The sequence below is a fragment of the Amblyraja radiata genome, chromosome 11, assembly GCF_010909765.2.
Source record: "Amblyraja radiata isolate CabotCenter1 chromosome 11, sAmbRad1.1.pri, whole genome shotgun sequence".
NCBI lineage: Eukaryota > Metazoa > Chordata > Chondrichthyes > Rajiformes > Rajidae > Amblyraja > Amblyraja radiata.
In genome coordinates, this window is record NC_045966.1 from 16931536 (window position 1) to 16958119 (window position 26584).

At 37.0% G+C, this 26584-nt stretch overlaps 1 protein-coding gene across 12 annotated transcripts in view; it reads right to left on the reverse strand.

Moving 5' to 3' along the window:
• Positions 1–26584, reverse strand: part of LOC116978333 (ankyrin repeat and KH domain-containing protein 1-like) — a 140406-nt gene that overhangs the window by 23272 nt on the left and 90550 nt on the right. For 9 of the 12 annotated variants that reach the window (XM_033029428.1, XM_033029432.1, XM_033029426.1 and 6 more), the window contains 12 exons: positions 23699–23890; positions 22852–22961; positions 22483–22570; positions 21153–21280; positions 20887–21030; positions 18153–18255; positions 10236–10976; positions 3353–3501; positions 2983–3094; positions 2153–2298; positions 1445–1587; positions 278–491 (listed from right to left, as the gene is read on the reverse strand). In XM_033029428.1, the coding sequence (XP_032885319.1) occupies positions 278–491; positions 1445–1587; positions 2153–2298; positions 2983–3094; positions 3353–3501; positions 10236–10976; positions 18153–18255; positions 20887–21030; positions 21153–21280; positions 22483–22570; positions 22852–22961; positions 23699–23890 (2270 nt within the window). The remainder of the gene's footprint in view (positions 1–277; positions 492–1444; positions 1588–2152; positions 2299–2982; positions 3095–3352; positions 3502–10235; positions 10977–18152; positions 18256–20886; positions 21031–21152; positions 21281–22482; positions 22571–22851; positions 22962–23698; positions 23891–26584) is intronic. The other 3 variants (XM_033029433.1, XM_033029430.1, XM_033029431.1) reach the window with 1 other exon arrangement.

The window sequence follows — 26584 nt, forward strand, 5'->3', positions numbered from 1 at the left end:
ATTACAGTAAAATTCAATCGGATATAGAGAAGCAAATTCAATGGCATGACAATAGTAATAACAAAATGAAATGTCACTTGAAGAGTTATGATGATAAGAAGTAGATGTGCAAAATTAAATGCTAACTTTTGAAATAAGTCACTCAAATAATTTAAACAATCAAACTGTGAACAAAAGGCTCATATAAAGTGCAAGCATCAAAAAGACTTGTTAAAATAATGATTAAAGTAAATTTTAAACTCGGGGAATTACTTTTATATATATATCAGTAGATTACCTTTGCTCTGTGCTCAACGTTTGCCTTCCTATCCAGCAGTAGGCTGACAACTTCCGCTCGACCTTGGAAGCAAGCCAGAGTGAGGGCAGTGTTTCTATTGGTCTCTATCTGGGCATTGATGTCAGAGCCCATATCAAGCAACAGTTTTACTGATGCCACGTGGCCATTCATTGCAGCTAACATCAGAGGAGAAATCCCCAATTTGCTGCCAGTCCTGCAACAGAATGAACATTTAAAAAAATCTAATTTGCTCATCTCTACACACTGTTTAACTTTCATTTGACATGTAACATTATGTTTCTAATCCACCTCAAAACCAAGTCTTTGAGTTATTTCTAACTGATGAGAAAACCCTCAGTGATGGAATACGGTGGAAGGGGGGAGCAGCAGCCAGTACCACTTACAAGCCAAATCAAAAACACATAAAATTATTTTTCTCTTATCCCTTTCTTTGGCAGTTTTCTTCAAATTAAATATTTAAAATTGTTCAAACATGCAAAAGTGACGGTGATGTGTGAGACTGCGTCCTTAAACATTTAACTTCATATGTATGCCAATGATTCAATGTCTCACACACACACACACACACACACACACACACGACCCATATAATATAACAAAGTTTCACTGCCTTCATTCATAACATTGAGCAATTTCAATTTCTTGTTCTCCTTTGAAGTGGACGATTAAAATCAACGGGGAAGGTGCAACATCATCTGCACCGCAAATGATTTCTTCAATATTAAATTTGACTTTTAATTTACTGACAAAAATTCACCCAGCCTTTTATTCTTTGCTTTTTTTCCCTCAATCTTTGAACCACACAGTGAATGTGCTAATACTTTTGCTTTTGTGCCAGGTTTCAAGATATCCTCAAATAATTATCAGCTTGCACTTTCAACAATTTATGAGATTATTTTGTTAAAACTACAAAATGCAAGATATAAGCTAACTACAGTAAAAGCACCAACAAAACGAACTTTTTTTGCTGGAGCAATGGCGGTGGAGGTAAAACATATGACTTTGAGATCCAATTTTTAATATCAGGTTAAAACAAGAAACAGCATCAGAAACAGGATTACTGAACGGAGCTGATAAAATTTTGATCACATTAAGCAAACATTGTCAGTGAGTGTATGACTTGTATATTAGGATTATCTGTAATACCTGGAATTAATTTCTGCTCCAGCATTCAGAAGGATCTTAATGATGTTAACGTAGCCACCAGACGCAGCAAGACTGAGAGGTGTGTAGTCCGAAACATTCCGATGTTCCTTGTTTGCACCGCGAGCTAACAGCAGCTCTACTACCTAGAGACATTCAAAGAAAAATTTGGAAATTAATTTAAATTCAGTAAAATTTGATCCGCTTTATCAAACATGTTCTGGACAAAAACCAAAGTGCTAGAGGAACTCAGCGGAACAGACAATTTGCCCATTTGCTCCATAGATGCTATCTAACCCGCTAAGTTCCTCCAGCACTTGTTTTTTTATCAAGATTCCAACATCGGCAGACTCTTGTGTCTCCCGGACATGTCAGGGCATTGCATAATTATGGTTTTAAATGAGATATCATTCAGACATGTATGGACATGGTGCTAGTTTTGAATTATCTTATACTTTAACCTCCTTGGAATTTAGTACTAAGATCTTGACCAATGCTATGGCAAAAAGCTGGCCATTCACAATTTATTACTGCAACCTAAATATAATCAAATAAAATGTCTTTGCTTTATGAATTTAACAACTGCTTTATAATCAAAGTAGTTACTCCATTAAATTGAGAATATACAACGATACAACGCAACAACCAATTACCATCACACTTTTATGTTAATATTGGTTTTAACCACTATTACAGATGTAGAGGTCTTACCTCTTGTCTTCCTCCAGAGCAAGCCAATGACAAAGGTGTATCCTTGGTACGTTCAGATTGTGCTTCAATATCTGCACCTTTATCTAGCAGAATTTCTACAACACCAACGTGACCAGCTGTAGCCGCCAAAATTAGTGGTGTAAAACCTAATCAAAGGGAAAAATATAATTTCGTAATAAACGTCAAATTAGACTCGCTGGAAATCCATTAATAGAAACATCAATATATGCCATCATCGAATTGAGCTCCAAAATAATGATTTTGCTATGCATACATAAAATATACTCAAATGGATATGTAAAATAGTTCCCGAAGACACTTTCAGCATGATGCCAGAAAATGTCAAGTCTGTTACCCACTTGTCAATTAATAATTTTATCCAGTGCAGGCCAATTGAGCATCGCTACTCTCATTTGGAGATTTTAAAAAGGATATTTTGACTGGGGAAAGTATTAGAAGTTAGGATGAACCCAGAAGAGCATCAACAGTGCTTTTTACTTGTTGTGCCAAATGGTCCAAATCTTTGCTCTCTAATTGGCCAAACTGTTCTCTAACTGCCACAATGTTTTTCAAAATGATATTCCCAAGTAATACATTCAAATGCAATAATCATAGGATAGTTGCCAGAGTGTGCTTTGATTGCTACCAATGGCCACTAACCGTATTCAGGTGTGGCACATATCAAGCAACTGAAGTATCCTTTGCTCAGAAATAATTCCTATTAAACTGGATTGCATCCTTATAAAAGGAGAGCTGCATTTGACTACTTCACAAATAGTTTTTCTATCTCAATGATATTAAATCAGATCTAACTCCTAACTAATGCATACCTTTTTTATCCCGGTGTTCAATGTTAGCACCGCGAGCTATTAATACTGATACAAGTTCTTCATGTCCCCCAGCACATGCCAACGTTAATGCTGTATCATGGTTACTCTCAGTCTAAGCGGAAAAAACAGTAAATTGTAAAATGAAGTTCCAATCAACTGCACAGTATAGATGCAACATGTTCTTATACTCAAGAGAGCAGCACTGTTGAAGAAGTTCCAGAACCCAAAATAACAAAACCTGTATTTATTAGATCAGCCAGTATCACAATGGTTATCTATATAGAAGAGAATCACATAATTTACAATATATTCAATAATTTCCTATTTTATTAAGGATTTCCCAATGTTTATGCATTTATAAAAAACTTACTTGGGCGTCAATTTCAACTGAAGGATAAAGGGGCAACATTGAAGAAGGAGAAACAACTGGACTTGGAGTTTGAGTACGAGGCTGAGGAGTAGGGGGTGTTGTAGTGTGGGAAGAAGCGTTCGGTCCAGGAGGCATTCTATTACTCACGGCTGCAAGACAAAATCAATTGTCATTTCTTCCACATAAGTATAAAATGAGAAAGAACTGCAGGATTTTGGTAGGAGGCAAATTTCTATACAAACAAGCATTCTTGGAAAGGGTGAATGTGTGCTATTGTCAAACATTGTAAGAAATCATTTAAACTTAAATAAAAGCAATTTAAATACATGAAGCTGCACACCAATTTTAACACACCCAGTTGTGCATCAGAAAGCAGTTCAATTATTATGGAAATAATAATTTAAGATTACATACTTGAATGAAATAGCAACAGTTCTATAGAAGACTGAAGAAATCCTATTGCAGTTTAATACTAAGCAACAGCCGACAAGAGTTTTAATCTTACCCAAAGGCCCATAGATTCCAAAAATGAAAATCGCCGAAGACTTGCGAACCAAATATATATCAAAGTGTGTAAAAATATTGCATCCATGGAAAGCAAAATCTGTACTCCAAGTATAAATGGCATTCATCAGAGTAATAGATTGAATTATTGTCTTCACAGAAATAGGGGCAAGGACTAATTTTTTTAATACCAACATGATATAATGTGGATATCATACTATTTCCATACAGGGCCAGTATCTGATGCTTCAAATTCAGACAAAATAGCTTCTTCCACTTTGCAACAATATGCATTATAACAGTATCTTTTTTATCATGCAAGATACACAACAGTTCCTGGTCTCAACTTTGACTGCAACAACTGCTACATTCAACAGATATCCTAAACTTCTAGTGAGGCTACTGAATCCCTTACCCTTTCCTCTTATAATCCTAAAAGGATCATTGTCTCTCTGACACCAAAGTCTTTCTCTGATTCCATCACTCCAGGACCATTCCTTCTTCCCACAGTATTATCCCATGTAAGAGCAAGAATTGCAACATTGGACCATTTACCTACACAATTGCCACTAACCAGTGTCCCTGAAGTTCCTATCAGGTGACATTTTAGTTTGTTTCTTCTTCTTTAAATTTACTGTGTCATTTAATGGACTTGCAATGAAGTTTCCTTTAGATTGGAGACAATAGACAATAGGTGCAGGAGTAGGCCATTCGGCCCATTCGAGCCAGCACCGCCACTCAATGTGATCATGGCTGATCATCTACAATCAGTACCCCGTTCCTGCCTTTTCCCCATATACCGACTCCGCTATCTTTAAGAGCCCTATCCAGCTCTCTTGAAAGCATCCAGAGAACCTGCCTCCACCGCCCTCTGAGGCAGAGAATTCCACACACTAAACAATCTAGCGATCACTAACAGGCCACAAGCATGACAATCATCTTCTGTGATCACCTGTTGCCAATTCAACACCCCTTCCTCATTCTTATTCTCTGCTCACTCCTCCTGCTTGTTTTGGTGAAGCTGGTTGCAAATTCATGGAAAAGTAGCTAATTTTTCAACCCAGCATACTTAACTGAGGTCTTCAATAATTTCTGAATATAATCATTGCACTCATTTTTCCTTCATTATCACAGCTTTTAGTAACAATCATATTCACACTGCTCTTTTAGCCTTAGTATTGTATTGTCATTCATTTTATCATTTTATCTGTCTTCTACCATATCAGAATTTTTTTCAGTTTTCCTTTCATGTCATGTTGCTCCACTTCCTTAGAACTGAAAGCAGAGATGTATGTACTTTAGAGTTGCTGACCTAAACATTTTCAACATTGCTATATTTCAGATTTCTAGCATCCATTTGTGTTTGCAGATTACCTGAAAAGATCTTTAATGAAATCATGAACTTGAGATGTGTTTTATTGCTGAACAGGATTGGTAAACTTAAAACATCTTCATAGCTTATTTTCAAATGGAATTACTGCTCAAATCAAATAATTCACGTTAACCACACACCTCGTGAAAAAAAACCCATACAGCTAAAGAATTTTGATTTATACTGCATTAATTTTTCAATTGCTTTCCCAATCCCATACAATATTGTTTGAGATAGTGTGGCAAAACAACCCCAATCCCTGATTTTAAAAAATAATTTTAAAACTAGGTGCAAAACCAGCAAGATTCTGAGTCTGGTCAATGGCTATTGACATGTTACTTGAAACATGAACTTCACAACTAAACCCTAAAGTGTCAGGATATAGATAGAAGACATGTATAGTTTCACAAATGTATTGAAAATTTAAAATTACACTTGTAACTGAATTTATATTTTCCTTGCTTAAAATAAGACTTTCTTCTTGAGATCAACATATCTCTACAGACCAAGGGGTATGGTTGTGATATCCATTGGCTTTGTTCTGCATCAGAATATGCATTTGCTCACACACCTGAGAAAGAGATGAGAGAAAGGGCATGATGGAGAACATCTCATTTTCAAAAGGTTACATTTCCCGTGCAAGAGACTTACACAAATTATGAGGTAACATAAATTTGTGGATAAGTAGCAAGCCAAAGGGCAATCATGGGGGAGTGAAAATAAAGGTGGGCATAGGCACATCAATGGGTGTGCAGATTATTTCCCTCATTATTTTTTGCATAGGATGTGCCCTTCACTGGCAACGCCAACATTTTCAATTTCCAGGGGAGGAGCTGAAATCATATTTTAGCCAATCTAGATCAGGATGCAAAATTTATTCTCTGTAGGATGTCGGTGAGCTAGAAGGGGTTGCTGCAATGAAACACAATTTTGGGATTTTTTAAATTAAATTACTTTAATTTAAATTTTCAGTTGACATAGTGGAATTTGAAATGTCTCTGGATCAATTGTCCAGAATTCTAGCTGCCTGTTCTGTAACTAAACCACTGTGAAATTACACACCTATTTTCTATTTAACAAAGCAAAGTTCATCTAATAAAGATCAAGAGCATTAGTTAATTTGAAACTCAACATACAAGATGTGCAAATGTTGATTAAAAAACAGGACGTTAAGTTGTCCTGCTGCATTCCATGAATTTGATGCCATGTGGTCACGAAGACACTTTGAAATCTTTTCATTAGACTAAATCTGGAATACTCAAACATTGGCCAATGTCAGTAAGCCATTAACAATTTAGAGTTGCTGTTGAACTCAATAAGCTGATCTTTGGGGATAGAAGAAACTATAAGATTATACACTTGGGTTGTCATGTCTCAAAAATCTTCACTTGGAGATGCATACAAGGTAGTTAATTCAAAAATATTTTCACTCTGAACGACGAGAACAAATAGTTCTTTATACTGCTTCAAATGGACTGCATGAATAATAGTTCAAGCCAGTACATAGGATTTATTGATGACTATCATAGTGCAACTGGATTTCTGAATTAAATAAAATGATAATAAAAAATCTCAAAAATATATTGGACTTTCTTCTTAGATAATGGCCACCAATAAATAAATGTTTTCTTTTCATGAAATTCTACTTGTCTGTCATAATGGTAGCTTTTACAGGATTTTGCTTTCAATTAAGAGCAGTTAAACTTTGAACTGATGACACGGGAAACAATCTACAACATCCTGCCAGTTGTGGACTCTCAGACAAAAGTTTTGAATTAGTTTAAACTGCTGAAATTCACGTTTATCTACCAAGGGACAACAATGGTTAGCTGTTTGCACGGGTTTACCGAGCATAAATCAAGGTTGCATTGGACCAGGTTTGGACTAAGCTTTTCAGACACATCTCCAACATTATGTTTAAGTATCTGTTGGTCGGAGCTACATAGTCTGTCCTTGACTGATATTTACACATGTACTTTACAGCTGAAATTTCAATGGCACATGCCAGAATGGCCAATTAATTCCCAGGCAAGGTTGTGGCTCCAAAATAATAAATTTCAAGCCAAGAAGCATCAACTAAGGAATTATTGCTAATCAGAAGGAACAGAAAGAAATTTGAATGCCTTAAGATGTGAGAGTTATTAGTTTAACTAATTGTTGGATTCATGGCATTTCATACAAATTGATGTCCCAAATTTTAATTTCAGAAACTGACATCGAGAATGTCCAGTCCTTCAAGTATGAAAAACCCCTGCAGCTGTTACCGTGCTTTTTTAAATGAAATTAGCTTGTAGATCCCAGTGGATATGGATCCACAGGATAAAATTATCCATCATTCAGCAAACTCACTTAGAAATCAATAGGCCATTGGCCTGGGAAATGCAAGCACCGCACACACAGAATTCTATTCTGTAGTTATGGCTGAGAAATATAGTAATATAGAATAGGAGGAACCAGATCCCAATTTCACTGCTCTGAGAGGGCTTTACTCTTAACCAGCAATTTCTAAAATGGGGTGTATCACTCAACTAGCTAAAAACAAAAATCTTTCCATTGTAGAGACGATTCTTAGTTGCAAGTTTCAGCCCAGTTTGCATGTAGCGCGTAGCTTGTGAAAGAGCCAATAAAGAAGTGTTTCAAAATGAGAATCTCACCTCTTTCAGACAGGAGGAGTCTCATCTCCTACATGGGCAAAGGGTTATTTTTTTTTTTTAGTGCAACTGCTGTCCATTCCAAGCTGTTACAATAGATTAAATATCACATACCTGCTCTTATGGGGCCAAAATTAGCATTTGCTTTCAAAGAACTTGCATTTTTAGATTTATAATGCATGTTGCCATGCATCTTCAAGCTAAACTACGTAGAGGTATAATAAATTTACCACAAAAAAGTGCTGGAGTAACACAGCAGGTCATGCAGCATCGCTGGAGAAGGATGGATAGATGGTCGGGACTCTTCTTCAAACTCATACAGATATACAAAAACGGCAATCACAAATTAGACCAAAAAAATTTTTTTTCTGTTAACTGCTAGGTGCCTGGCTGAATTCTGATCATGGAGAGTTATACTACCAACAAATTTCATATACCCGGGGTGTCATTATACTACCACTAGGTGCCACTACCGCAATTTACAACTGTAACAAGAGACCTAAAACACTATTAAAAACATCCAGCAATGCCAAACAAAAGTACACAAAAAATCTCCAATAAAACAAGGCTCCAGTTACAAGCCCCCAAATGTTACATAATTAACATCAATATTAAAGACAAAACCTTTTTTGGTTAAATAAAGCGTTCACCACAATTTTCCAAGTTTCTAGTTGTAATAATAATCGCAAAATAGTATCCACCACCTTCACAAAATAGTATCCACCACCTTCACAATACTACTATGGTGCAAAATATAATTTGACACAAAGCAACCACATCTCGTTGTGAAATGAGGAAGACTGTCACTATAAAACCTTACTTCCAACACTCTGCCAAATTATAACTACTCTGTTACTTGGTATGGGCCTCGAACAGCACCAGCATTACACTTTTAATATTACTTTTGTCCAAATGCTGTTGTGAACTTTGCAAATATTAGAATAATTGTTTTAAAAATCACTAATATTAAGATAACTGATGAGCCTCTGACATTGTCATGAGTAAAACAAAATTAACAATACCTTAATGGTACAAGTAATCACCGCGGTTGGCAAAAAGTAAATCAGCCGCATTATATTTACTCCAAATAAATTCTCCGGCCCGTAGATAAATCAGCTTGAGTATTTCAAAACAAAAAGTTCAAGTTTATAATAATTTGAATAACAAATGATTTACATTTTGTCATTTCAGATAATTTAACAGTTCTCTATTTGTGATATGTGGGCAGTATGTGAGGAGATAGTGTCAATACGTTCATATTCTGCAAAAAAAAGCATTTTGAATGGGATAAAAAACATAGCAAAAGCTTTTTCAAGCACATCTGTAATGTGAAATAGGAGGTTCAGTTCTATTTCTAATATTCTGATACGGAAATATAATTTGATATCAATTTACTGAAATATTTGTTGATGAATGCGCTGTAGTTATTATTAACTTCAATATAGTATTTAAATTCATGAAGTAAATGAGCATCGCTGTGCATACTGCAATAAGGGAAAAAACAATCTTTACATTAAAAATACATAGACATTTCAGCATTTGACTGGGAGAATTTTTTTTTCCCCTGAAGCAACTAGACAGCAGCTGGTTTAAGCCAAAATGGTTTCCTAGAAGTAGATTATCCAAAGTTGAACTTCAAATTCCAATTTAACTGCAGCTGAACAATGTTTCAAAGTGGCATTGGCTTTTAATAACAAATTATGAAATAAACTGTCCTCCAATTTAAGCAATATTTATTATTTCATCTTTTTGTGGCTTAAACTACTGTATGACAAAGGTTAATAAATGCAAGATTACATTAAATCAGAGATTTAAGGGAAAGAACAAGTCAAAATTGAGACTATGCCCATGCACTGAGATAGCTGAAATTTAGTATGAATATATTTTCAAGTTAGTGTGTGTGATTTTTAATTTTTAAATGAGCTCAGCATTTAATTTCAATCGAATTTTCTTTTTTTCCCTTAAAAATGAGGTGCAATGAGAGATTGTGAACTTTGAAAATCTGAAATGAAAGGGAAAAGCTGGAAACGCAGAGCTGGCAAGCATCTGATAGAGAATGAAAGGTCACGTACTGAGGCATGACCCTGATTAGGGTTGCTCAGATGTGATAGTGTATTACTGTCAAAATACAGTCCATCATTTATCTATCAGATGCTGACTGAGCTCTACACATCCAACTTGAAAGCAATGGCAGTTTAAGCTGGCTTGAAACAGCATTGCCATTTGCAGTAGTCTGAGTAAAGCATTACATCTACAGTTCTGTCTCTGAATAAATCTAACAAATATCCATTTGCACCCAAAAGCTAGTAGATGTGAGCAAAGATAAAGTATAAAAGAGGACCAATTCTTAACCCACCTGCCATGATGTCATCAAGAGTGTCAGTTAGCGTCTGTGCTGGAGTTGCAACCATTAATCCATCAGGTGCTTGAGCTAAGAGTCCCTGTCCAAGTCCAGCAAGTTGTGCCTGGCCTAACAAAGGCTGATTCACAATGACTCGCTGTAGATCAGGTACGTTAGTGATAGGATAAACAGAACTAGCAAAGTTTGGAGATACTTGTGTTGCTAAAGGTTGAATTGGAACAAACCCCATTTGGGTTGCAGGTGGCTGCTGCTGGCCATCTCTGTGTAAGATGGTGTCCACCTGAGGCAACTTTGAAAAGTCTTCCTCTGGCAGACATTCACCAGTCCCCACCTGAGAGAACAGTCCTCCATGTGGGCATTGCTGCTGTTGTTGCTGGAGCTGAAGCGTCTGCTGTTGACCCTTGGCTTCCAAGTACTCTTTGGTAAACTGCTGCTGAGTTTTCAGCTGCAATTCCCTTTCAACCTTTTGCAGCTCTTTCAAAATCTTTTTCTTCTTCTGTACTTGCTCTTCTCTGCTCTTTTTTAGTTCTTCTATCTTGTCTTTGGTTAAAGTGTCTCCCTGAATCAATTCTAGTGACTTCAATTGTGCCTTCTCAATAGCGTTAATTCTTTGTCCCAGCTCTGTCAGCTTGCCTTCCGTCTCTTCCACAATGCATTCTAAAGGCTGGTACTGGTGGAAGGGCTGGACATCCTGTTCCGCTACCTGCAGGGGACTGGACTTCTGCTTGGATGTACCTAAGCACACGAAAAATGTTTGAAAAAATGCCATGCAAAAAATTACTTACCCATGTGAAACCAGTGTAAACTTTTCACCACATTGTGGCTTTTATTCAGTCTAGCACTGAACATAAAGTTTTCTACATTTGCTTTGTTCAATCTAACGAAGAACTTGCATTCCAGATATCAGTTTTGCAAGTATTCTGAAATTATTTCCATTATTTTTTTTTTTAGATGAGAAGTGGGAAAGGAAAAGAAAGTTTCAACAATAGAATTTCTGGAAAATGCTAATTTTGGAATATGGAAAATTCTGGGTAGAAGTACAATTATAGTAAAAACACCGTGTAACATTAAGATATTTTTTGTACTGCAATATCCATGGAAAAACAATTACCCAATTCGAAGTCTAGAAAGCTTGCCCAACTACGACAGCTATATATTTGTTCAAAACAAATTGTCTGCTAGGGCAATATAAATGCTACCGTACAGTTAAGTAACTTTTCTGAATATATTTAATTCCTTTGTCAAGCAAAGGATATATTTAATTCCTTTGTCAAGCAAACTTGAGGTGTGGACTTCTGGGCTTAAAAAAATTGAAATAAAATTTTAAAATTCCCGATCTGAGATTTTGGAAGGTGATGATCATTAACTAATTATATTTCAAAAAATTGCAAATATGTTCCAAGAGATTCTCTAAATTTCTTTTCAAGCCTATCTGATTGAAATTATACATTCATTTTGAATACTGCAACTTTTTCTGCTCTTTAAAAACTAATGCCACATGGAAAAAGATCCCATTGAATTTGAAACATGCCAATATTTGAGGTTTTCAGCCCCCCACCCACACAAGATTGCAGGTTAATTCCTTTGATGATAATTGTGTTTCATGCAACATTGCATGAGGCAGAACTGAGCCAGTGAAGTAAGACTTAATTTCTGATCTTTATGACCTCAATTGGTACAATATAACCAGGGATATGGAATCTGGCCTCAAACCCCCAGCTGGCTAAAGGGGAGCACAGTTAAGTACAGTTGGCACTCTTGCAGCTATTGTGTGATAAAGATTAATGCAACGACAAAATTAAAGCCATCTTCAATTGCCTTCTGCTCGTATCCCATATGTACTCTCTCACCCATTAATATATTCCTGGTTCAATAAACCTTAATTTGAAAAATACTTTGCCTTTCAATTCATCCCCTTCCTTCTCCATTTTCTCCAGTACCAAGAGCACCCAACATCTCTGCATTCTTCATTTCTTGTCTCCTGAACATTCATGATTTTAATCTTGCCTTCAATGGCAAATTGTCATCAGGCACTTTATCCCTAAAGTCCAGAAGTCCTTCACTAAAGCTCTCCTGTTTTCTCTCTACAATAAAAATTCTCAGACCAAGTGTTGCGTGCATCCAGCATCAGAATGTTCCAGGGAAGTACCTTGGAAAATTATACTTGCATCGCTCACACAAGGAACAAATAATTTGCCAAAATAGCCAAAATGATTGTTATCTTCATGAAGTTATAAATAAGGTTTTGGTGACAGAACACTGATTAAATAAAGCATTCAATTTTCAGAAGAGGCATGAATTTAAGGTCCATGCTTGAAAATATACTACATATGACAAAGTACGTTCAATATACCAATAATTTTATTTTTATTGAAAATACTGGGATGGTTGTGCATTAGTAATGAACAAGGGAAATCAAGATAGGTCAAAAACAAGCAATTTTTATAAAAGGCATGTAAAAAAGACTGATGATTCTGCGCTGCCTCAATGATTGCATAGACCATAGAAATAATAGGGTTAGAAACAATTCACTAATCTTACTTGTTCATTCAGCGGAGAATTCTGAAGTTATTCCACAAAAATATTTTATCGATTCAGCAAGCACCCTTAAGAATTTTCCCCCCTTTTATTTCTTTTTTGAAATATTGGTTTGTTAACAAAGATCCCAGGGCCTGTAAATATTTATAGTGTCATAAATGAATGGCTAATTGATATGACTGGCCCCAAGAGAGCAAATGTCCAGCGTATATAATTTTTGTTTTATATAAGCATGTCATGATAGTATCTTAATGCATTATGAAAAAAGATGGCTTTTTTTTTTTGCACAAACATTGGGTAATCTTTGTTGTGTGCGAAAAACATCATTTGTCATAATGGACTAAAATGACCAGATAACATTTTATAACCAAGATTTAAAGTATGCATATTTGTACAATGGCAAAAAAGATAGATGCTTTTTATCACCAAGCCTCCTTGAACAGTGATAGAGAATGGATTTTATTGGAATTTATTTCTAGATATCCTTTCCATTTTTTTAGGAAAGCTGCTTTTATCAGATGTCTTAAACAGAAACAGGTATGGGTACATACAAGATGAACTTGTTTATATCAAACCATAATATCGTTACCATTCAACTTATACTTTGAGAATTAAAAAAACTGGCAAGAGAATACAGCAACTGATGTTATTCATAGATCCAATTGTGAATTGTTAAAACATTCATCACAAAAAAATTAATGTCATGTAATAACCTAAAATTTAGTGATGGCATTAGAATCAGTACAGTACAGATGGTCTTTTAACTGATTTAAAAAAAAATGTTTTAATAAATTGAAAATTTAATAAAGAGACAGCTCACTCCTGCAACGTTGCAATATTTTGGAGGAAATGTTTTTCAATTTTAAACTCTTCATGTTATGCAACTCGTGAAGAACCAAAATTAGATGTTAAGAAAATCAATGCAGGTATATTAATAGCATCATATTCACTTTCAAAATTGATATATTTATTGGATAAATAATGGTATATAGATGCTATTTACAGCATGAATTTTTGCTAGCTATATTTTCAGAACAAGTCAAAATGTCAATACTTCCTGGAAAAGAAAATGAAGCCTTGACTAACAGCTGCGAGGCAATAATCATGTATTTCACCACAAAAAAATGTCAACAAGGTAATTTGTTAATTCTTTCATTTTTGTGCTGAACATCTTAAATGGGACTGTAAAAGGCTGTTGTACCAATGTGATAAAGGCTGTCACCTGCTGTGTGAAATCTTGTGTTCCTGTTCACAAGATTTCACACAGTAGGCAGGAACCTGTATGCGAGCCTGTTGCAGATGCTAAGAACAGTTCTTCAAAAATAATGTTTCCTTAAGACTATTTAGTTTAGGGTTGATGCATCTCAATGGCAAGCAGGATTAATGTAACAGTTCAGCAAATTTGGGGTCACAAGTCTCAAAATCTAATGGAGAGAAAAAAACGATGTAGCTAGATACCAAAGCAGTTATAATTTCAAACAACATTTAATAATGTGGCAGAGTAAATGACTTATAAAAACCTGAAAGAGTGCCTGACAAATGTTTTAGCTACTTAAGAAAAAAATCTAATGTAAAAAGGACAATCTTGTTAAGCAGTTAACTGCATTCACACGACATTAACCATTCTAATTTAAAACTGAATGTTTTACGACAAAGGCTGTTAAGTTGATACAGAATTGCATAAAGGCTCGGTCTCAATTACATTGAGCAAATTCAGAACATTAACGGAGATCATGGCTACCTATGCTGATTTCTCCTTCCAGAAAAAAAAAACCCACCCAGAAAGTTATGTAGGTAAATGGGATTAGTGTAGTTGGGGGCAGCAGTCGATACAGATGTGGTGGCCTGCTTCTGTGCTGTACGCCTCTGAGTTTGATTTTGAGTGCTTGGCAAGAATGGGCCTACAGCAGCACATCTCCTACCCTGTACATATGCCAAGCATTAAAATAAAAGACAAATTGCTGGAATAACTCAGCTGGTCAGGCAGCATCTCAGAACATGGATAGGTGACATTTCAGGTTGGGACCCTTTTTCAAACTGGGACCCTTCTTCGGACTATCAATCATTCAAATTGTAGCACTTGCCAAAGATCCTGTCATTGATCAAGATACTTTACACAATCAATCACAATCCTTGGCTGGACAAATATTTACACAGGGTGCGGCTTGGGACAAACAGGCAGGGATACAATAACTTATTGTCAGGTAATTAGATTAGCAGTCAAAGATTGGGATCAATAATCCTGAGGCACTCATTTGAGTCACATTGCAACACTGAGAGAATTTAAATTCAGTTAGTTAAAATAGTTGAAATAAAGCAATTAATTCTATCCTTAGTAACAGTGGCCATGAAACTAAACTGTCGTAAAAACCATCTGGTTTATTAATGTCCTTCAGGGAAGAAGATTTTCCATATAATTCTAGATCCACTGAGTCACTAGATCTTGAAAGGTCAATATCAATTTTTAAAACTTTCTTAATTTGTTCCAATAATAAAGCCCTCATTTGTTTTTCAAAGGGGTCCCTAATTGGTTTCCTTTCTGGGACACAATCAAGTCTAGCAGATACTCACCTCTACCCTTAAGTGTGGATGCTCAGTCCTTAGAATTGGACTGCATCGTTTGGAAGGGGCAAATGATGCATCGATAACGTTATCAGCAACCATGTGCACACCTCTATCAATATCTTGTAACTAGGTAAATCACCTTGAGCTCGATAAGGTACTGAGTCAGGATACCATAACACAGCCCGAACCCAACATGCTTTCAATGGAATATGCATCCAAGCAGAAGTGAGCCGGTCATTTGGCGTAATCTGTCGGCTCATGTCAGTAGAACACAAAGTGCTGGAGTAACGCAGTGGGTCATCCAGTATCTCTAGAAGACATGAATAGGTGACGATTCAGGTTGAGACCTGAAGACCAAATTGAAACATCACCTATCCATGTCCTCCAGAGATGATACCTGATCAGCTGAGTTACTCCAGCACTTTATGTTCCACACAAGATTATAGCATCTGCAGTTCCTTGCATCTCCATCTCACATCAAATGTGTTTTTCAGAATTCTTGAGAATTGGCAAGCTCTTCTTCAGTATTCCTGATACAGGGCCAGGAAGCTTGGTAACAAGTAGTACCAATCACAAATCTATCTAACTCAGGCTGACTTTTTCCTACGTCCACAATCATTCAGGATCCTAATTATTACCTTTCTTTATTGTCATTCCAACAGTAGATAACTATTGAGAAGCAAAGTACAAGCCCTCATGATGATGGCTTGATTGGAGATGATTGTTAATTCTCAGAAGTAGCAACCAGAGCAACAGAATTGATCAGCTAATATCGTTGTTTGATGAATGGCATGAACACCACATTTCAGTTTGGGATGTGGCATTTCAGCAAAAACAGTTTCCCTCTACAATATCACTAAAGGACTTGTACTCAAGGTATTTCATGCCCATCTATAATTTAGGATATGTTAACAATTGCTAACAGAAACCTAAATTTGTCAAGTGTATTCACAGTAATGAAATATTTCAAAGGGCTTCACAAATGACTACAAATGAAGGTGCCACATTAAAGGCAATTAATGTTTGGTTGATGAGGTAACTATGAGATGATTATTAAAGATGGAGGCTCTTGGCAACCCTTCCCTACATTTCCACCATATCCTGCTATTAACTGTAAGCTACGACATTCAACATGGTAAAATACAGAACCCAACCTGATCCTGCAGATATTCAAATCCCGAATGACATACCAGGCATTCTCCAACAGTTTTATCTAGGTCTTAAATGGACAATTAGGATGACTCTACTCCCAAGTGTAGGCCAAAATCATCTCTGTACGCCCGTGTCAAAAATTCACACCACACTCATATTTGCACCGCTCATTTGAAAATATTAATTTCTTTAATATTCAGAAAAATATGCCAGAAAATCTTTGGACACTCCCAAAACACCCATTAACTCTTCTTGCATTTGGATTTTGGTGCAATTAAATATAGGATTAAACCTATCTTGCCTCCTTTTCATCACAGTTCTAACTAAATTGAGATATTAAGGTGCAAATGGGACAGTCATCTCAATCTCTTAACTGACATCCACCAACATCATGCACTGGTCAACCCAATGTTCAACTTGGTGCATAACACACAGCATCTCCAAGTAAATCTACCAGCATCATTACAGGTGAAGGGTCTCGATCCAAAATGTCACCCATTCCTTCTATCCAGAGATGCTGCCTGTCCTGCTGGGTTACTCCAGCATTTTGTGTCTATCTTTGATGTAAACCAGCATCTGCAGTTCCTTCCTACGACATCATTACAGATCACGTTGACAAAAGGCAAACTAATTATTTCAAAAATGGTTCAAACATAGAGATATCTCACCAACTTAAAACCTGAAGATAACATTTCTGTTATGGGTGACAGAGGATATACATCTCAAACCTCATACAAGGAAACAACGCTAAATCTGCTAACTACACAAGAACACTAGACTCAGTGCACACACATCTTGGATAACATTTAATACAATTTATGTATCCCAAAGTTTCCAACTTCTTTCGGATTGTATCAGGTACCAGGCCACTACTTAGCTCAACTTTTATTCTATGTAGGACTCCTACGAGGACAATATACATACTGTGCTGACCCAAATAGGGTTTTTTTCAGATTCACAAGGACCATTAAAATGACCTGGGCATAACAGCTGGCAACAAATACCAACTTGATCCAACAGACCTCTAAATCTAGTATGATGTGCCAGGCTTCCTCATTAATTGCTTTATCTAACTCTGCATTAAACAAGCATGGATCTTCCTGAGTGTAGGCCGGTCATCTCCATACAACTGTATGCATTTTTGTTAAAAATCCAGCCTACATCTCAGTCCTGCATTTCTTAAACAGAATTCAGTTTTTCTTAGAACTAGCTACAATGAAATTTCAAATCTGATTATTAGCGTGCCTTGCTCAAATGAGAAGCATGATTTCCTATCCTCAAAAACAACATGTTGTCTGTTTCTAACATCCCCTTCATCTGACTATTTAGAATTAAGACATGAAATCTATTTAAACCTGCCAATTGACTTAACTATTTGCCAGTTTACCAAAGGTCCATGAACGCAACCATATTTAAATCTCGGTTATCCTAGAATATGGAATCACGCAAAAACTTCTCAGGAGCTAAACTTGCTTCATTGACATCTGCATATATCTTCTAAAATCAGTTAGCTGCATATTTTATTTCCCACCTTTTCCTTTCTTTGAGATTCTGGCTCCAAATGATTAGAAAGGGGGAAGGAAACTATAAATTTATAATCCACAGTAAAGTACATTAATATCCTCCCTTAACCAATGAAAACAATCAAAAACTCACCTTTATTAATTACTGAAAGAGTACTTCCAACATTCGCTGGAGATTGGTCCGGCTCCTGGGGTGGAACCACCATGGCAAGTGCTTGCACCGGTACCCTGGGAGCCTGGAAAATAAAACAATTACAGAATAAGACAGGTATAATCATATAAACTTGCACACACATCCACAAATAACAACTGCTTTCGAATTGAATTCAGACTATTCAAAAGTTTCCAATCTTTAAAGCTTAATTTTGCAGGTCAAACTAAATCGATTGACAAACCCATTGTGGCTGTGCCAGTTCCTTGAATGTGCTACTGAATATGTCTTATTACCTTGCTCTTTTTCTGTAACCTTTGTTTACCTCTTTTAAAGCATCTGTATAATTCGCTTTGCATTCCTGAAAGGAATATGCAGCTGCTCTTAGTTAATTACCTTAAACCAGAACTACTTACTGCCCCTTCCGAAACGGGAAAGTATCTATTTGCCAAAACCGGTCATTTAAAATAAACAAATGACATATCCCCTAATATTTCCCAGCTACAAAGTGAATGGACTCAGTTTCCCTTATCCATGCACGCAATGGCATCCCTGATACCATTCTTGTAATCTAAGACCAGAAACGCAGAATCCCCAGCAAGACTGATCTACGTCTCTGTGGAATTAAGCAACAGAATGAAGTGTGTGGCTGTATCTACCATTGTCAGGCTGTTGTTCAACATCATCTCCTCTAAACTTCACCAAGCTCAGGGAACTAGGTGTCTCTTCATCCCTATGCATTTGGATCCTCGATTTCCTCATTGGCAGACTTAAACCAGCATGAATTAGCAAAACATTTCCTCCTCAATAAGCATGAGCACAGGGACACCTCAATGCACAGCTCCAACATTATCTTTAAATTCACTGATGATACCACAATTGTTGGATGAATAACAGGTAGCAAAGAGTCTGATTATAGGAGGGAGATGGATAATCTGATTGAATAATGGAGAGATCTTTGCAAAGAAGGTCTATCAGTCTGCTGTCAGGATTAGAGGGTTATAGCTACAAGGAGAGGTTGAACTAACATGGATTGGTTTCTCTGGAGTGTCAGAGGCTGAGGAGAGGCATCAATAGGGTAGACAGTCAGAATTTTATTTCCAGCATGGAAATGTCAAATACTAAAAGATATAGCTTTGAGGCAAGAAGTGTGTGTGGCACGTTTATGTTTTTTTTTTAAACAGGTATGCACTGCCATAGGTGGCTGTAGTGGAAGCAGATACAACAATGGCATTTAAGGGGCTTTTAGATACACATAAATGTGGACGGAAATGGATAATGTGCAGGCAGACAAGAATTAGTTAATTTGGCATCTTGGGGCCATAGGGGCTGTTTCTGTCTGTTCTGTCAAGATTCTGCACCATACGCACTTTACACAACACACTCCCAAAGGATCCCAAGAACCGACTTATTTTACAGTTTTGTGCATTTTCTTTGGTGCATCTTGCATGACACTCGAAATCATCCATGGATCAGAAATAGCTGTTCGAGTTACACGGTTGGTGTAAATGTAATATTCCTGTAGAAGTCGAGATGTCAATTACCACTTCTTCAGGGCTCGACTCCGATAATCTAACCATTTATCACCCTAAATTCACTGTATAACTATGAATAATGATTTGGCAACCCTCCTTATACTACAAATTGGCATGTGGTATTTGATGCAATTAACATTAAGAGAACAAGAACAAAATCACCCAAGTCAGTACTTCAATGTGGTACTTTTAACATCAGTTGGTTTTGCCTATAAATTTTGGAAGGGAGCAAAGAATCACAAAACATCAAATTTAAGAAAAAATTCTGGATCTCTGATCTATGGAGAAAAAAAAATAGTTAAATGACAAATGCATGTCAATTTGGGAACTGCTTCCAAGGCTGAAAGTACGAAATTACACCAATAAGAGGTCACCAATTGTTTCCTGCTCTATGCAATTTTTTGATTTCTTAATCAATTCTAACATAGTCTAGAATACCGTGATAGTGTTTTTACCTGGTGAACAAAGTGGCATGAGCCACTGATCGTTTCAGCAGGAAAACTTTGGAAATGGTGCCAACAATTGAAGAAATGTGCTTGTATAATTCGTAAAAAAACAATGGGAAATATACTTGGGTGGTAGAATGGTACATTTCAGGTAACGTCAGCCCAAAAAGCTTACACTTTGAAGATAACTGGATTTGCATAACTCCTTAAAGAACAAAAACTACTCTTATAGTGGTAGATTACTCCAAACATTAATTGAACTATAGATGTTGTTTAAAGTAACTTCTGAAAAAATTAAGCCAAAAGAAAGCTTTGTGTACAGTAGTTTCTTTGTGTACAGTAAAAGTCCACTTGATTCACTCAAATTGCGTAGTAGAGGCAAATAAATAAATGATGGATCTTTGCCAAACATTATGGAGGGCAGTGTACCTATTGCAATTTTGTTCCAAGTTAAATAACATTTTAAATAGAGCAGTTTAAAAGTAAAGATAGTTAACATAGTCTAAAAACATAATTTAAAATTAATTGCATGCAAGAGCTATAATCAGCCAAAATTCAAAGTTTGATAAAAAATGTCTTGAATACCCAACTAATGTATTTCCTCACTCTTGTTGGTGTGTGCTCAGTTAGTTTATAAAAAAATGTAATCTGAAAAATAACACCTTAGATGTAGATCGCAATTTAAATTTTCTTTTGCAGTGGAAACAGTACATTGAAAATAGTTTGAACCCTCACCTGAGACTGATCATGCGAAGGTGGTGTGAGTTGAGCCACATCTGGTCCTGGTACAGGCAAGATGTTGTTTGGGTAGTCTAGCAAGTAGGATACCACATTTGTATGCCCACCTTTAGCAGCTTCTATGAGCATAGTGGAGCCATCCTGAGGAATACAAATTTAGACCAAATTTCTTATTAAAGGAATTGTATTAAGGATCTTATACAGCAGAATTTCATACTAAACAAAGTCATCAAAACTTGTCTACTAAAGCACATTTTCAGTACCTTTAATCGATGCGTAGGGTCTGCTCCATGTGCCAAAAGGAGTTCGACAACAGCAAGATGGCCTCCAGCACACGCCAAAGACACCACTGTATGATCATTGTTAGCTGTAGCTCTGTTTACATTTGCTCCTGAGAAGATGAAGTTAAATTCAAGTTATCATGGAACAACTGTTGTTTGATCACATGTGCCCCCTGCATAATGCCCATCAATTGCTGGGTTAGAAAAATTCCACTTGATTCACTCATCATTGCTATTCTAACCCACTTGCAACTTTAGGTCCACAATAATGCGATCAATTACCATCTGTCGTCTGATATAACTCGATTTTTGTGATACTTGGATATTGGAATATTAAATAGTTGTTGTACAATTACTCATTTAAAAATTCTGTAAATAGTTCAAGAAACACGTTTCACGCACCCACCCACCACTCAGTGTAAAAAAAAACCCTGCACTGCACATCTTTAAACTTTTCCCATCTCACCTTACAGCTGTGCCTTCTAGTCTTTCACAGTTCCACCCAGGGTAGATGGTTCCGACTGTCTACCCTGCCCTATCTATGCCTCTCATAACATTATATACTTCTATCACTGCTCCATTCAACCTTCGATATTGCAGAGAAAACAATCAATAGTTTGTCCAACCTTTCCTTATAGGTAGTACACTTTAATACAAACAGCATTCTAGCAACCCTCCTCCTCACGCCTTCCAAATTCTCGACTTTGTCCCTGTAATGGGGTAACTAGATCTGCATACAATACTGCAGATGCAAACTAACCAAAGTCCTATAAAGCTGAAATATGACTTCCTGGCTAATACCCCAATGCCCTGATCGAGGCAACACAAGTAGATAGTGTTGCCAGCTTGATTTAATTTGATTGAACATAACAAGGTTTAAAGAATGTAATGCATTCAGTGAGAGTCTTGACAAAGTATGCAATCAATAATCTATGTGTGGTGTGCTTCTAAATTAACAGGTTTTAAATTATGCTAGTGGAATTGGTAAAGTAAAAACTCATGTCTGATATCCAAGTGATGTAATTCCTTAGCAGCACCTTTTTTTGCTCCAGATTCTACATCTGCAGTTTCTAGTGTTTCCTTACATCTCAAATTGTCGATTTTTGTGCCTCGGTTTTGATCTCAAACCTAAACCAGGTTGTCAGAGACAATTGACAATTATAGTCATAAATGTTGTCACTTGTAGGTTAAAGTTCATTAAATGCATTACTTTTAAAACAAGATTTAAAAATTGGATTTTCAGGCCAATATTCATTGGAAAAGAGTCAGTTTTAGTCAGGACATTCCAGAGGATAAATGCTAGCAGGCCCACCTTTACTGATGAGAAATTGCACTGTACACAAATGGCCAGCTCTTGCAGCTTTCATCAATGGTGTTCTTCCACCTTCAGATTCATGTTCCTGTTAAAACAAAGGGTTTAGGAGCCTTGTAAAGGGGCTTAAGAACTTGAATCTAATTCTGTTGAAGTACATGCAATTTCAAAAAGTGAAGCCCTCACAGAAATATTTTGTATTTGCATATAAACTTGTAATTTAACTTTGGAATGATTTATTTTGTCCATTAATTGCACTTAAAAATTAGTTGAATGTTTGCTAAAAATGGATTCAATTTATACATTCAACTATCAGTCAAATTACCATGTTTATGCATGCCTATTGTTATTGGAAATAGTAATTATTACCAAATCAGCTCCTGCTTGCAGAAGAACATCAGCAACATCAGTATGCCCATTTTCACATGCATAAGTTAAGGCTGTATCTCCTGTCGCAGTTGTAGCGTGTACGTTTGCGCCTGACAAAAGCAGAAATTATACATAAATAATATAGGCATAAAAGTTTAGCCACGAAAACAATTACTTGGCTTAGAAATATAATATTTTAAATTACAAGTCTGCATGATACAAAAATGTAAGTTTAGTTTATTGTCACGTGTGCCCAGGTGCAGTGAAAAGCCCAATTACTTGAATGAAACATTTTTAAATTCAAGATACTGTTTCTACATCAGATGCAAGGCTTGAAGAAGGGGAGATTCTAATTCCCTTAATTCTAAAGGAGAGATACCACAGCAACAGATTTTCATATGCCTGAACAATTGAAATCAATGCTGCTTCAATTACAAACCTTTTGTTCCCAATTACAACCAAAAGAAAATTGAAAGTTAGTTAATACTCCATTTAAAAAAAAAAACATATTAAAAGCACTAATTCTTAAACCAACTTTGGAAGCAGCTCAAATGTAATGAAAAACAATTTAGTTTGGAGTTACAGCATGGAAACAGGCCCTTCGGCCCACCAAGTCCATGGTGAGCATCAATCACCTGTAGTGATCACCTATAGAGCTCTCAGATTTGATAGGCAATTTTGATCCTGGCTTTATCATTTCTGAACGGAGTTAAAGTGAAAGACAGAAAAGGAAGTGCACCATGATGTTCAGAAAGTTAGAAAAATACAACAATGCAAAATAGCAACAATTTTGAACTAAGATTTGGCATTTAGAAAATTAGCAAACCATTAGAAAATCAAAACATACCTGCGGCAAGTAAATACTTGACCAATTCAAGATGGCCTTCTTGAGCAGCCTCCATCAATGGTGTCGAGCAACCTAATTCAATGTCAGCCCCTGCCTTTATTAAGAAGTCTGCAACTTCCAAGAATCCCCCACAGCAAGCGAGTGTCAGTGCCGTCTCCTGGGTTTCTTCGGTCTGTGCATTTATATTGGCTCCTAAAAGAATTCCAACAGCAACGTGTTATTTATGAAGTTCTTGATCAATGAGAAATCAGAACTGGTTATCTACCTCAACAAACTCTTTTTTTTAAATTAAACAAAAATGTAATAAAACACTTCAATATTCTGAACAAATAAGCATCTGGGATAGTAAATTCCAGAGATTCACAACTGTCAGTAGGAAGCATCTCACCTCAGTCCCAAAATAATCAAAAATGTAACTAGAACATTTTAAGCATCTTGCATGGCAAGGCAATTAAATATACAAATGTAACCACAATCCCCACAATAAACATCAGTCTAGAGAACCTTCACTCAGTTCCTCCAAGTATATCTTTCCTGGGGCAAAGAGAAAACTATGAAGCACTACAATGTTCTCATTGGGATCCTGTAAAATTACAACTATGGTAACAGATCTTATTAGAACATAAAATGAATGCAATCATATGCAATCACAAAGATAAATCTTCTGGGCCTGATCAGATATAGCCAAGGACACTTGTGAGCTAGAGAATAAATTGCAGGAGCCCTGACTGAGATATATTAATCATTAGGCACAGATGAGGTGTCGGAAGTCTGGAGGATGGCTAATGTTGTGCTTCTATTTAAGAAGGGCTGCAAGGAAAAGCCTGGGAACCATAACCATTAAGCCTAACATCTGTGCTGGGCAAGTTACTGGAGAAGATTCTGAGGGATAAGATATACAATGCATTTGGGTGGACATAGGCTGATTAGGGATAATCAGCATAATTTTGTATGTGGGAGATAGTCTTACAAATATTATTGGGAATTGCGAAGTAACCAAAAAGGTTGACAAGGGCAAATCCGTAAACGTCATGGATTAGAAGCACGGCATTAGAAAAGGTTCTGTATGGTAGGCTGCTCTGGAAGGTTAGAGTACATGGGGATAACTGGAAGACTGAAATCTTCATCTCTTTATTGGATTTCAGTATGGATAAACGTAACAAGTCTGTTTCCTACCAGGATTAATTTCACACGTTTCTCATTCTTGTCCTGGCTCACACAGGGAAAACAAATCCTCAACTTAATGATAATTTTGGAACTTTCAACACTTTAGAATTTAAATAGGTATCAAATGCAAATTAACTTTGCAAGTAAAGTTTTTGATATAATTAAAATAATGAAAGCATTACAGTGACAAGAGAATGTAGATACTGGAATCTTGAGCGAGAAATAAACTACTGGAGGAACAGAAGGGTCCCGACCCTTCCACGTTCTTCATAGATGCTGCTTGACCAGTTGAGTTGTACTAGAACTGTATCGTTTTGTGTAAACGTGCACCTGCAGTTCTTTGTTTATACTGGAGGACCTCAGGTCCGATAGCATTTAGCAGCATTATAATGTTTTAATTACTGACATTAACTTATTTGAACTCTGAAAGTAAGTACAATGTTAAAACATGCTCCAGCGGATGTGAGGATTGTTTCTATTTATTGGGTGCACCTTCATTACCCATTCCCATCTCTCTTCTCCCACCCCCCCCCCCCCCCCCCCCTCTCCCTCTCCCCTCTCCAAGAGATTTGCTTTTCCCTCTGCAGTACCTATAGTTATTTTAAAGAAACAAAACAGATTCCAACAAAAAAATATTCAGCTTATACACAATGTAACTTGAAAAATCTTAAAACTGCAGCACACAGTAAAAACACATGATCATTAACAGGCCAGTCTGAAGATGGGTTTGATTTGATTGATAGCTGAAGTTGGAGACATGGCAAATTATAGCTACTGTAAAACCTGTTCAAACTGAGCCCTACCCCACACCATACATGATGATTAGGCAAGGGGAAATTTCATAAATAAAACATTAGCTGCAATGTTGAACTTTGAAGACAATTTATACTGCAGTTATCACATGCTTGTTATTCTTTGCAGAGGATGGAGTACTAAGAGGCAGAAATTATTATAAATCTGTTTGTACTGCCTTTGTACACATTAATTTCATTTTGGGGTGTGGCCACAGGGGGAGATGGCAGCCCTACCGGCAGTCTGTTGTCTTTTCATTCTTTTTGCTATTTATTTATTTTTTTAGTTTGTTCTAAGTTTGTTTTATTGTTCTTTGGTGTGTTTTATGTGGGGGGAGGGGAGTGGGGGAAACTTTTTTCATGTTCTTACCTTCCCGGAGATGTGATCAATTTTCGGATCACATTCTCCGGGTGCTGCGGCCTACAATCGCTGGAGCTGAAGCCTCCTCGGACTGTCGTGAGCCCCACCCCAGGGCGCGGATTTAACGTCGGAGCGGGTCGCTTGCCTGGGATCGCTCCCACCGTGACCACCGCAGACTTTAACATCAAGGGCTCGCAGTCTCGGGTGAGGCCGAGTCAGGTGCTCCAACGCCGCGGAGGGCTCGACCAGCCCCGACGTGAGATACGATCGCCCGGCGCGGGGGAGCTGACATCCCCCCGATGCGGGAGTGGAGCGCCTCGACGCGGAGGGCCTGAACGCCGGCTACGGGAGTCAAGATCGTCCCGTCAACGGGGGCTCGAGGCCCACGACCGAGGAAGAGCTAGGGGAAGGACTTGAACTTTATTTTGCCTTCCACCACTGTGAGGAGTGTGTAGGAGTCACTATGGTGGATGTTCAATATTAAAATGTGTTTTGATTGTTCCGTTTCCAAGATGGCTGCCGGAAGGGAGAGTGAACGCTGGCGCGATTAGCTGCCGCTGCTCTCTC